The 14100-nt window shown below is 36.7% G+C and overlaps 1 protein-coding gene across 1 annotated transcript in view; it reads left to right on the top strand.

Annotated features, from left to right (window-relative positions):
- Positions 1-5765: 5765 nt before the first annotated feature.
- ZNF385D (zinc finger protein 385D) overlaps positions 5766-14100 on the top strand; it is a 332326-nt gene continuing 323991 nt past the window's right edge. Inside the window, exon 1 of the mRNA XM_058814676.1 lies at positions 5766-5909. Within this exon, the coding sequence (XP_058670659.1) occupies positions 5886-5909 (24 nt within the window). The 5' untranslated portion in view covers positions 5766-5885. The remainder of the gene's footprint in view (positions 5910-14100) is intronic.

Raw genomic sequence — 14100 nt, 5'->3', positions numbered from 1 at the left:
TGAAGATCTTAAAGACCTGTATAAACCTAAAAGATCCTATTATTATAATTCCCTATTCTATTTTTTCCCTTCCCTTTAAAACCTGTTCTGACTGCTCACCTTCTCAGAAATATTGCTAAACCCAAGGTTTTGTCCAGCAGAGGCAGCTGGAATTGCAATTGGAAGTTTCTGTCCCTTTTGTTTGAGCTCGGACAACTCTGACTACCATGGACAGGAGTTTTGAGTTTAGAGGCTGTGAGCACAATTTCGTACGCGAAATCAAGAATATGGAGTAAAATAATGCACTTCAGGTTGCTTGACAGCAGCAAGTTTTCTTGGTAGGCAGAGCCTGCACAGCTTTGCTAGCCCTACCATTTGTCATGCTAATTACTGCCTCAGGTACAAGGTCTGTACTGAGATGTACTGCTGGTGGAGAGGGAAGTGATGAAACAGGAGCTGCGCACTTCACCTGCATGGGAGGAACATCCCTCTGGACCTGGGTAACATACCCACAGCTGAACCTGCGTCTTTTTCTGGCCCTATTTTATGCAGAAATCTTTGTTTTCACAAGGACTGTTTCTGAAAACAGATTGAATAGAAAGCAAATGAGGGCTTGTAAGTCATCACTGTAGTGCTGCTCAGATTTTAGAAGCTGATGTTTGCAAATTAATTACTTAGCCTTTAAATAGTTCCAAACCACCCAAAGTGCTCCATTATGTTAGCACAGGCTTGAGAAATAGATATGTATTACTAGCTAATTGAATAACATATGGTGTTGATTAGTGCTTAGCTCTTTTTATAGAACTCAATTAAAAAACTGACTGCAGTATATTTTCAGACGATGAGATGTCTGTTAGCTGCTTCTGGCACGAGGGAACTGCTGAACCAAGAAACGATGAACTTTTTCTGCTTAGTCCATCTGTAAGTTCCTTTAGGATCTCTTGGTGTATGTGGCTGTGATGGGAGCTAGGCTGGGGTTTGTTCATTTGCTGCAGTATTGAAATGCAGCCTTTCCTGAAAGATTTGAGTGCTCTCCCGGTAGAGCAAAACAAAAGCCCAGGCTTTTATATTCTGTGCTATTGCTTAAGGTATACAAGTATACAATGAGCCTGTTTCAAATGGATAAGTATCTATTCTTATAGGGTTCAGTTTGCAGAGAAGCATTTCTTGGGAGGAGTCCTAGGACAGAGACATAAAATTATAAAGCCCTCCAACCCCAAATAATGTCAATCTCATTTTACATCATTCCCCCTCAGCAATAAGCACATGTGGAAAACGTGCCTTTATTTCTTTTGCTTGGTGCAGTTTTTGCTTTAGAGATTATTTTCCTCTTAGGCTTCACAAAAGCACCTGAGATGATGATGATTATGAGCTTCTTATTATTCCCATGGATGATTGAAGTGGTGTAGCAGCTAGCAGCAGTGATCAGACTGGTTGGAGCTGGTAGGATGCAGAGAAACAATAAACAAGAAAAAAGGATGTTTCCCTCCCTGACTTTTCTTGTCCCCCCTGCTAAGATACCTCTTTTTCTCTATTTTGTGTGGAATTTTTAAAGAGAAAATTTCATAAATATAGACTTTAAATGTGATTTTATCTGAGCTGTATTAGGCACACAGCAAGAAGAGATACTGAGTTTTATCCACAGTTTTATCACAGACTATTAATTTAGCTTTTGGGTGTATGACCTGACAAAATCTTCCTCAATTTCTAGAAACAAGTGATTATTCTTACTACTAAAACTCATAGTAGAAAAGCCTTCCTACAGTGTAAAATTACTTAATGCATATATTTTCCAGATTTTCACATCAAATTTTATTGTATTATGTGCTATTCGGTATTTAAATTTAATCAGAAAGGCTCAGAAAGAGGGAGACCCTGAAAAATTGATTGGTTTCTAAAAAGCATTTCAGAACCCAGTAGCTTCCTATTCCACAGCAGCTCTTCCACTGAAACGGTGATCATCCATCCATCCATCCATCCATCCATCCATCCATCCATCCATCCATCCATCCAAAACAGATGAGTCCTGCAGCATATCCTGAAGGTTACTGAGGTCATTTGGGAGGGAACTGTGTTCCACAGATGCAGAGGTTTCACCGTGAGTGTCCTGTCACCGCTTTGCTGCTCGGTCCCCTTTGCTGTGCGTTTGTTGTGCCGCAGCCGCCATGTGCAGAATGGGCCGTTCGTGACCTCAGTCACTCTGGGCTCTAAACCAGGAGCAGGTGCAGCCGCGACCAAAACCGGAAAGCTGCAGTGTTGGGATCATACAGTGATAATGAGGGGGTGGAAGAAGCCAAGGATATTTTATTTTTGTATTCCTGATCCTTCCCCCAGGCTACCCTGCCCCCACTGTCCATGTTTAAAATAGATGGCAGTATGATGATTTTAGGCTTCTCCCAGGAATACATTTCTAGAGCTAGCATTTTATTCAGTGAGCTCAATTAAAGGTTGCAAAGGCAAGTTAGCACTCATGGGCTTTTTGGTAAAGGTATCACAAGTACCAAATGCAGGAAGGAACTTCAGTGAGCATAACATAAATAGGAAAACTTCAGCACAGAGATCGCAGTTTTGGGAAGAGTCCTGGCACATAGTTCCACTCACAGTGTGAAGAAGATTCTTAAAAGCTTGATGCAAAAGTCACTGGGCAGCAGTGACTTATGTCAACTGGTGATGTCCTATCACCTGAAAGATAGAACAACATATTTATGATGAAACTGGAAAAGATGAGAAAATTCTAGTTATTACCAGAGGGTGTAGTACGCCAGTAACATCCCCCAAATATATGAAAACTGACAAGGTGAAGATATTGATAAGTGATCAGTCTCTCTTTTTTTCCTCTTTTTTTTTTTCTTTTCTTTTTTAAACATTGCATTAACAACAGTTTCTTGAAAACAGATGGTATCTCTCAATATTTGTTGTTATCTGTTGATATCTCAGAAAATGAGTACTATTATTATTAACTGCAAAAGTTCAGTCTTTTTAATGTTTGGAGAGACATTAGCATGGGCAGAGCAAAATTTATCCCATCTAATTTGAGATCTACAGCATAGACATCTGCAAATGAAGAGGAATATATTTTTCTGACCACAAAACACCTGAATTTATGCTTTAGTCTGCTTAATAGTGAGATGACTCTGCATAGGGCTTCTTGGTGAAATTTAAAATGTCTAGGAATAGAGTCTGGGAATGAGTAACTGAGATGCAAACATCTGCATCTTTGATGATTGCTACTTGAATGTCTTTCACAGTTTTGAAAAGAAATATTAGAAATCCCTGAATATAGTAATTAGTGGACTTTGTCCTTAATGCCCTGTCCATCTTTTCTGTCCTTCAGCTATTACAGGAAAGCTCTAATGATGTTACGTGCTTTTCTAAGGAAAGCACATGGTAGATGCACAAATCACTTATTTCCAAGGTGGAATTTCCCTTATTATTTTATTGTGCCATTACTGAGTGTGCAGTTTTAAATTGTGTTTTCTGGAATGAAGTTGTAATGCAAGACAGATTCTATATGCCAAAAATAAGACTTTAATGGATTAGACTGTTTTGACTGGAATATTAGAAGGATGTAATGACATGGTAATACATTTTATTAGGCTGCCAGCTTATGTGTGTAAATGTTTCAAAAGGAATGAGACATGCATACACATAGCATACAATGTTTAATTTACTAGATTATATTTGCTTACAAAGGTGTACATCTCGGTTGAAAAATCTGTTTTTTTTAATAGTAACCTTATGTCTATATAGCTAGCACTATAGGTCTAGAGATATATTGTTCTTGTAATTCTAAATTCACACTGCTCTCTAGTGGGGAATGCTTTCAATGCAATAGATTTTATATATATTCATGTACATGTATATAAAATGAGATTACTGAACTGTTACTGGCATCTAGACCAAATCAGTAAAACTTATTCTATTGCGATAGCATTTTAATCATTATACTGCTTTGATTAAAGACTGAATTTACTAATTTAAAAATATTTTAAACAGATGAATCTTTGGAGTGAACAAACTCCAGAAAGGCTGAGAGTTTGATAGATTTATGCTTCTTCCTCAGGAGAAACCTCCTCCCTGCATTAGGAGAAATTTGCTATAGGTCTGCTATTGAAAAACATCAGGTTTTCTTCTAAGCTTCTACAGTCTCACAGTGTCTTTTGCTTTGGAGTGAATTGTTTAGCTTGCTTTCTCATCTCTTGCCTTCAACAGCTACAATCCTAGATAAGAGCTGACTACACAGAAGCTGAAATAATACTGACAGATCTAGTTGAGTTAGGTTTAAATCTACAGCAAGTGCAGAGGTCCTCTCAGACTTGAATCTGTCATTTTTTAAATGACATGGGGTTTGGTTAGCATAGAACACAATGCTAATTAGATATCAAGCAGATATGAAAACTGAGATTGAAACTGATTTGAATATTGATAGATTTTAGACTTTCTTCTTTAGATAAATTTGTCTTTGTGATTTGATTTGAAGGCAATAATTGTCTTTAAATCTTTGCAAGATCTGTCAAAAAAGTTGAGCTGATGAAATTTAAGTCATTTTAAGCTATCTGAAGAATGATTTGCAGCATTTTGCTGTAATCAGACCCAAATCTGGAGGCTTGTTTTAGACACTGAAACTCTTCTGGATCTGGCATTAAAGACCCATTTTCTTGTGTAGCTGCAATAATCTTTTTTTGTCTCTAGGTTGATTAATTTGTCAATTAGAGACCAAACAGCATCATTGTATTTAAGGCTGCAGTAATTTTGTCACTCAAAGTATAGATTAGATTCTTTGTCTAGACCTTCATTTATTCACTAAGTCTGGGTGAACAAGCACTTTAAAGATTTATATGGTATATAAAGGTCTCATCAAAATGCTAAGTTGGTATAACATTTTGCATTCCTTGAATAGTAAATTAGGTTTGCAGTGCTCAGAGCATGTCTTTACCTGTGCCATTTCTGCTCACTTTTAATCAGGGAAGCTCACAGTTACACTGGTTTCACTTGAAGTTCTGCAGATGGGATTAGCTTCTCATTTCTGCAGTTGTTGTTGCTGTCTGGTATTAGCTGAATCTAAGCTAACGATCCTTCAATTATAATCCTGGCTGATTAAGATAAGAAACTAATAACATGTTTATTTGTCTTTGAAGTACTCTGAGAAAGTTGTGAAGTTATTAGACATGGGCTTGAAAGCAATCACAAGATGTGGGGAGAGGATGACTGGGGCTGCTAAATATTTAAAAAACTCAAGGGTGAGGTCTGTCCATTTAAGCTTATTGAACTAATATATAATGGGAGGGAGGTTCTTCTGTTAATTATACCTTCTCCCCTTTTTCTTCCATTGACTGAAGGGTTGTTTTATCTCACATTTTTTTCTCAGCTCCTGCAGTGTTTTTACTCTTTCTTAGATCAGTTATCACAGGAGGTGCCACATCCATATCTAATGGTAGCTTTGGCATCATTTGGCTGGGAAGTTAGTCAAGTTACATCAAAGAACTGCAGAAGTTGAGCAGAAAGCAAAATATATGAGTGGAAATATAATGTCAAAATATAAAATGCAAAAAATTATTTTCTGCCTTTTAGTGGTTTGCAGATATTGCTATCTTTTCTATATTATTTTGTGTTCTCATCAATTTTCTCTCCTGTGTTTTTTTTCTTCTCAGAAAATATGAAGAAGCCCTGGAGCCCCGATTTACCAGTTGATAACCAGTCATGCAATTCAGATTTCACATCTCTCCCAGACAGGGAAGGTGAGAAAGAATTAGCACCTGATGGCACTGAAGAAAAGAAGGAGAGAGAAAAGAAACACACCAATTTCACTTTGTGTAATGTCTGTAACATTCAGCTGAACTCTGCTGCTCAGGCACAAATCCACTACAACGGCAAATCCCACCAGAAGAGGTTGAAACAGCTCAGCAATGGAAATCTCAAAAGTGATAATGGTAAGCATTATAATATATAGATCTTTGCCATGTTTTGATCTGAGAATTGCAGCAATGTGCACTATGTTGATATATATGAATATAGACTTTGTTTTATTCAGACAACAAGTACTTTGAAGTTAAAGCAAAGGTTTTTGGTGACTTCAGAGTGCTGGAGGTCATCCCTAGCATCTGGCAAATATCTTAACATACACCATCTGTATTATTACAAGAGTTTTCAGTTTATATTTTGTTTACATAATGATGTTGATTCAGATTCTTTCTAATTTCATTTACATTTTGATGATTTTCAGCATAATCAGTGATACTCCATATTTCACAGTCTACTAGAAAGGTTAGCCTTGTTAGGGGCATGCTTGCTTTTAATGAATATAAGGTGGTTGTGAAATAAATTGAAACTAGTACATTACACAGAATTACATTCCCAAACTCCTTTAGCTTGCTTATTCTGGCTTCAACCCACAGCTAACATAAGTTTGTTTCAAGATCATGGCTGAATTGAAACAGAGATAGAACAAAACTTATTTTGACTTTGAGCAATTTCATTGACAGCTTTGAGGAAAGCATTTCATAGTAGGTGACATACTCTTCAATCATCACAGTGGATTGTGATCCCCAAAGAAAAACACATGTGGCTTTTTGTACTAAGGCAGATTAGATAATGGAGGCCAATTATGGTCCCTGATAAGAAAAAACAAATTACCATGTTGCAATTTTTTCAATTTAATAACAGGTAGTACTCAACTTTGCTGTACCATGTATAGGGCTGTACTGCATTCTTATATCTGCTTCTGTGTACCATGTCAGAGAAATAATTGTCTTAATATGTTGCACTTAGGACTTTCAGACTTTCTTTCTCCATCTCACACGTTGCTTACTATTTTATACCTTGAGTTGATTCCTGCCCCACTTGCAGAAGGATATGTAAAAAACAATCCTTAGATAGAACTTCATATTATTATTTTAATAGTCTCTGCTTTGTTCCCACACTGAGAGTGGGGAATAACTGATATTTTGACTATGTTGGATGAGAGTGCTTTTCTGTGTATGAGGTGTTGTACTTTTCTGTAAAACACAACAATAAAACAAATAACACCCCCATAATATCCCGCAATACAATTAAGTTTGTCTTTAAGTGGCCATTGGGACTGCAGCATTTGACAATGTTCGGAGTTCAGGCTTAGAAAAAAATGCTACTACCATTAGTAGGAGCTGTGGAAATGCATAAAGAAAGATTGATTTCCTAATTGATTAAAGGTGCAATGTGGTTATCCACAAATGCATTCTCTATTAGACCAAATAAACACAGTCTAATTTATTGCTATATTTGTTTAAGGAGGAATTGTTATTGTTATTATTAGCACCACAATTTTGCTAATGATAGAAAGATTTTTTTCTGCAGTTCATTTTTGCACTTTAATCCATGATAATGAAAGAATTAGCAATTAAGCAATGCTGAAATTATTATCAAAGAGCTTCAATCATGGTTCAACATTTATATTCTGGAGAGGCTCAAACTAGCAGTATAGCAGCATATTTCTTACTTCCTCCTTAGGAGTATTCAATGTTGTGTGTAGCTGCATCAATTTGTAGTCAGAAAATAGCTGTTTGAATATCTAGCTCTTTGTTTCAAAGTGCAATTGTTTTGTGAGTTTATGTGAAACTTAAGGATTTTCAAATCTGGCAGATCTTTAACTATCGTCAAAAGCAGCACTCCGATGAGAAAATATGTAGGGTAGAGTATAAGGAAGGGTTATTTCACATGTCACCATGCTCAGTTCTCTTCAACTGAGTGTTGTAAATTAGAGAGACCAGTATAAAATATTTCTTGCTAGAAGTTAGAATTGAATAAGAAGTGAATATTTGAGTAACCATCCTCCTTTCACTTGCAATAGAGAAACTCTCTGAGATGCCTTTTTTGAGACGAGTATAAATCAGAACATGAGAGTCCTTTTACCATTATAGGTTTTGTCATAACTTGTATTTCTGAAATATGGGCCACATTTTTCTGACAAATGATTGCTTTGTTGATGAGACCCCAGCAAGCCCAAGTGACATATGACCATGACTAAACAGATTATGACTTGAGCATTGCAATTTATCATGTACATGCAAATGGTGCTTTTTGAAGGTCATTGATCTATCTAACTGTTACCCATACACATTGTTTTCTCAATGTATGTCAGAAGGATACTTTATTTAAGAGAATGGTGTTTCTTGTGTGGAAGTCCAATTGTCACAAAAGACAGCTGTTGTGGTTGATGTCCACATTAGTGACATAATAATTCTAGATACTGGATTCTGCTGTAAATTAAAAGTATGTAAATGTTCTGTTTTATGCATTGTCTTCTACGGTTTTGTCATTATAGTTACTCAGGATGTCTCTACATGTGAATGAAGTATCTGGACTATGCACAAGGAAACTTAATTTCCAAATACAGTGTTTCACAAACTCTGTTGTATTTGCCTTTGCACTGCTGGATGCTCTCTTGCAACTAACATACGTGGAAAGGTTGGGAAAAATATTGGAGCTGTGATTTCCCATTTTGTTTCATCTCCAAATTATTCCCATGAAGCAGGATAGGTTTGTGTGTTTTGTATCACGAGCAGATAATAGAAAGGGAGGATTGATTCATATGAAACAAAAGCCCATGTCTTGTTCCAAAATAATTTGCAATGGACTGCTGAACAGAGGTAGGGTTCAGCTGTATTTGCATTTGACTGTGTAATTAGAGTTGTCATGCTACAGTCATCAACTTCCAGCTGTGTGAAGGAGCTTTTGTCTGTTGGACTTGAATTACAGAACATTTACTTTACTTGAATATCTCTGCCTAATTTCATCAGATAAGTTGCTTATGCAAAAAGTCTGTTAATATCTGCAAATCTATAATCAGTAAATAATGTGCATTGTGGGTTTAAAAGCAGTGTTTCTTTGCTGCTCTGTTGGTACCTGGACTGTATTTGAACAACCAGATGTACTCTGAAAAGTTTTGTTAGTTGCTTACGTATCTGTTTGGCAGCTTTACTGTACCATACCCCTGTGGTTCCTTCCTGGGGCAGGGCAACTACAGAACAGCACACTGCAGCCACAAAAGGGACGTGAACCCAATGTTTCTTGTGTCATTACTTGGTACAGTGATTTGTGATGACTTAACAGGATATAGTGAGACATCAGCACTTCTGTAACTGTAACATGCTTTGGAGCAACACAGTTTTTTGTGTACCTTCCTCCTAATAATTGCCTTTAATGTCTCTTAAAAAGACTTCTCACACTTTACTCATTACACCCTAGAAAATATTCTTTTTACTGGTGATTTTTTTTGCTTTTCTACTCTCATGCATGCAGTGGAAAGGTGGCAAGAAAGTCAGTGAAGATTTTGAGTATGTTTTGGGATTAAAAGGAGGACAAGATGCAGTTCTAGTCTGGTCTGCTGACATTGCACCACTTCTCATAAAACCTGCCTGGACACTGTGGGAAGAGGTGACCTCTTGTGGGAAATCGTTTATTCTAACCAGCAGGAGCAAAGCTCACAAAACTCACTGACAGAATGGAAAAACAACTGTGGATGCAAACGTATAGCAGCACCAGTGAGAAAGCTGACGTTTCTAAAATTTTATGTAAACCAGAATTTCTTCTGTGCATTCTTTTGTGTAAATTGCTGAATCATCGTGAGTGAATGAGGCATGGTTAGGACAAAAGCTAAAACTGCTTTCCTCTGCAATACTTTTTACAATACATTAGAGAACAAACAGGAAAATAATGAAGGAGGTGAGCAAAGTCACAAAATTAATAGAAATCTTTGTGCTTTCTGAACTGTTTTCTGAAAAAACTGATTTCTGAGCCATTATTGTTTTGAAACATAGAAGGCTGTGAACCATTTGGTGGTGGTTTATTTATCTAGCTCTCTAAATTCATAACGCAGACCAAAGTCTGTCCAATTTAGTATGTTTTATTTATTCTCTTTTAAACTAAATCTAACTACAACTCTTTTTTCGCTAAAAATTTCATTAAAGCAAAATTTTGTTGTAAAGCCAACAAGGACACTGAGTACATGGAAAAAGAGAGCAAAAAGTATCAGAATTTTCCCACTTGCTAATTTCAAAAAGCAAATCCCTTAATTCAATACTTAACATTGCTTTAGAATGAATAACTATTTTACTGTTATGGTAATGAATATTATGAAATATGCACTAAAAAGGAATGTATATTTCCCACACTTTATTCTTTTTTCAACTTCATTCAGTAGTTGAATGTAGTTTCCTACAGCAGCATTTGAGGTGACAGTTTTCTTAAATCTACACTATACATTTTTTGCACACTGGTCAGAGAAAATGTTTATTCTTTTACAAGCTTTCTTTTGCATCTAAATCCTTACTTTTTACTAATCTGTACATAGAAAATCCAGGTGATTTATCCAAACTGCTTGCAGAGTTTCTGTCCTTGTACTGTTGTGTTACTATGTATTTTCTGTCTCCATGCTGCTATTGCATTTTACACCTCTGCTGTCATGTTTTGTGATCATGAAAGCTGATAGCTTTGGGGTAGACACATTCTTACTTTTAGGTGGTAAACCACCAAGTCAGGACTTTCAGAGAAGTGGTGTCATCTTCTCTTTTCATTGTGTTAGCTCTCCTTTCAGAGGAATAGGATTGGATGGGACATGGGAAAAAAGAGGAGGTCTTCAGGCAAAGTATGTTTTCCTTCAGAGTAGGTGATTTTTCATTAATTTTCTGGCAAGTAAGAGTTGTCAGTTCTGCTTGAGATGTCCCTGGAAGTCACATATCTTGCCTTTTGTTTTTTTTTAACATCCTCTTCTGATGCAGAGCTTCATGGCATGTTAACAGCAAATCCGATATGTGTTTTCCTCTGATTTTAAGCTTCTAGTTTGTGGATCATACATGCCAGTATCTTGTGAAGCATCACAGCAGGTTCCCTCTGGGCAGTAGTAATATCTCTCAAATGTCAAAGCTGGAGACTTCTAGACATGTAGGACTGGCTAAGGGCAGTGTGTTGTCACTTCCTTTGCTTCCAAATGTAAATCTTCCTCCTTATTTCAAAGCACTTGTCTGTTTTCATTTTCTGCTTTAAATAACACTTTTGCAAGCAATGCTTTGAAACCACCATTTGTATTTGCAGAAGTTTTTTATTTTATTCAGAAATGTAATACCACTATATAGGACTTAATAGTTCACCAAAAAGTTTTATCACAAGGTGAATGAAAGAAACTTAAGAGCCAGCTCACACTGGTCTCATGCATGGGAGATACTAATAAGTATCATAGGATCTACTTGCTTTTGTGAGTGTATGAAAAGGATGAATGGATGGTAAATGTGGACAAACTCTTAACATGTGTGCAAATATCCATGTGGACTTGCTGTAGTTAGCTATCTGCTATTATAAATAAATGCAAATGAACATTGCTAAATTTTAATACAGATCAGTCACAGGTAAAGTTGACACTGTAACAAGTTGTAGGAAGGCTGTGGGGAATGTTTATTGAGTGCATCTGGAATAACTTCAATAACAGCATGCAGTCACATAGATAAAATATATTTTAGCAATTCCCAAAACATTATTTTGGGTTTGAGGGGAAAGTCCACAGGAGTTAATAATTTTTCATGTGGCATATCTGGCAATTGGTTCACTGAATAGGACAACAAAATTTTAAAATAAAGTATGGAAGTTTGTATTACTGTGAATTTTAATCATGGGTAATTTTTCATGGAGATGATGGATAAGTAGAAATTCATGTCTAAATATACTTAAATTATTTTTGAAGGTCCTTATTGTTCATCAAGTGCACTTCAGGATGTGCTTATGTTTTTTTCTTGAAGTATAGTTCTGGTCTCAGCTAGGAAATTCCTTTGTTTTTGACTGTCTTAACTGACAAATGAAAAAAATGTTCCGTAGCAGCTTATTATCAATCAAATGTTTAAGGTATGTGGAGAATCTCAATCAATAAGAACATCTGCCTAAGGTTTAAAGGAGCCTCTAATAACAGATTCAAAAAGTTACAAACGATTCAGTTTTCTACCTGAGTGTAAGACTGCTCAGATTCTCTTTTAATAGCCCCTGCTGTATAGAGTGCCCTCCTTTTTACCATCTTGAGGCCAGATGCTTAGTAAATTGCCTTCATCCAAAGGACGTGGCAGTTTGCCCAAGAGAAGTTCAAAAGTGGCAGCTGAAACGAGTTTAGAAGTGGGTCCTTCTTTGCTGCCTTTTAGCACACCTGGAGAGGGTTTTTGAAGGTGTGTGAAGACGTGGAGGATGGAATGCTTAGAGGTGTCCTCAACAGCTCACAAACGCTGCTGCTATGTGCAGGTTAGAGGGGTGAAAATCTTCATCCACTGTTTGCCTGCTTGCTACATCTACTCTTCCTTACTCACTTCTCTGCATATTCCAAATATTGCTCTGTCACAGTTTGCTTGTCCTTTTTAGACATTTATAACCGGATGTTTTCAGGCCTTTACGTTGCTCCTAGGTGTGCAACTCTTTCTACCATATTGAAAAATAACTACCCATTATATCCTCAAATTTGTGTTTAAAATGCACTTGAAAAAAAATGGGACATCCTTCTTTTTGAACTTCTACTTTGCATCAATGTAGCCTCTTTCTAATTACTTTTTTCCCCCTGTTTTTGGGTTTTTTTTTGAGGCTAGCACCTGCCATGCAACCTATTTTTCTGAAGCAGTTTTTCTCTCCACTTAAAAGATAATGCTGTTTTAGGCTAGTGATATCTTCACGTTTTACCTCTAGCAGGAATCTTGATAGTCAATGCTAAATTAGCTGGATGTAACTCAGTTACTCTGAGAGCAGTGTATGTCCATCTGTGTTGTTTCTGAATGTGTATGAGGTGTTGGTCTGCCATTCTTTGCTTCTCCCTGAGTGTGGCACCATTCTCATTTCTGAGAACGCTGGCATTTGATCTTGTACATACAGATAACAAACTGGTGAATCCTGTTTTGCAGGCTCTCCATTTAGTTCTGCTTATATCACTAGGTCCAATATAGATTATGATGACCATGGCTTCCATCCAGACCTTCTCAGTAACTTGTCTTCTTTAAATATGGTGGGGTGTTTTTTTCCCCTGCACTGGCATCTGGTAGGCAACAGATCTTCTATGTGTCATGACAACGCACAAAGTTTATCAACGCTTCCTGGTATTAATTTCCTAAGAGCTTTTCCCATATTCAGTTGTTTTCTGACTTCAAATTTAGATCTGTACTCTTCAATGAAGCTATAAAATAATAATTTTTTTTGTGTCTCAAGCAGCATTAATTTTTAAAATTATTTAGGATATCACAGAAACCATGCAGAATTTTTGAGCTACATCTGAGTAGAAGAAAAAAAAACAATTATCCTGTGTGAGACAAATTTCAATACTGCTGACTTTTACTTATTCATGCCTTTTTTTTCCCCTCTGAATCAACATTCACTGTCATCCTGATAGTCATGCCGCTGAAATCTTTAGTTAACTTCTTAAGCTCAGACATATTTCTCAGTAGGGGAAATATATCTCAAGATCAGAGATTTAAGACCAGTGCCAGTGAAATTAACTCCAAAACCTGTTGATTTCAAGAGAAGGAGGCAAGCTCCTCATTCTATTCAGGAATGATGTCCTAGGTTTATTTGTAGGATATTGTTTTGATTTGCACCTTATTTTAAAGTTATTATTATGGCATGATTAAAAAAAAAGTAAAAAACTATCTTATTTATTTATTTATTTAGTTGTGTTTTTTTTTTTGGTCATCAAACTGATGAAAACCAATGATTACATGACCATAGTTCTGACTCAGCTCTATTTTCCCCTATGTTTGCTATAGCAGATTTGTGAAAAAAAGACTTGGGTGTCCTTGTGGACAGAAAGTTGAACAGGATTCATGAACTACACAATGGGATGGTACCATGCCCATTTTTGGGCCCCCAGTGCTTCAAGAGAGACATCATTGTAAGGCAGTGGGTGTGGAAGAGCATCACCAGGCTGGTCAGGTTACCTGAGCATGTGACTCACAAAGAGAGGTTGACAAGGCTGGTTTTATTTCCTGTGGAGAAAAGAAGGGCTCATGGGGGATCCTATTGCAGTCTTCAACTTCCTTGAGGGGTTTTTAGGTAGAAGATGAATGTATATGAAAGGGCAAGAGGGGAGCTTCACAAATTGCAACAAGGAAAGTTCTGGTTAGATATATGGAT

Source organism: Ammospiza caudacuta, chromosome 1, assembly GCF_027887145.1.
Source record: "Ammospiza caudacuta isolate bAmmCau1 chromosome 1, bAmmCau1.pri, whole genome shotgun sequence".
Classification (NCBI taxonomy): domain Eukaryota; kingdom Metazoa; phylum Chordata; class Aves; order Passeriformes; family Passerellidae; genus Ammospiza; species Ammospiza caudacuta.
This window is presented reverse-complemented; position numbering and strand designations above follow the sequence as displayed.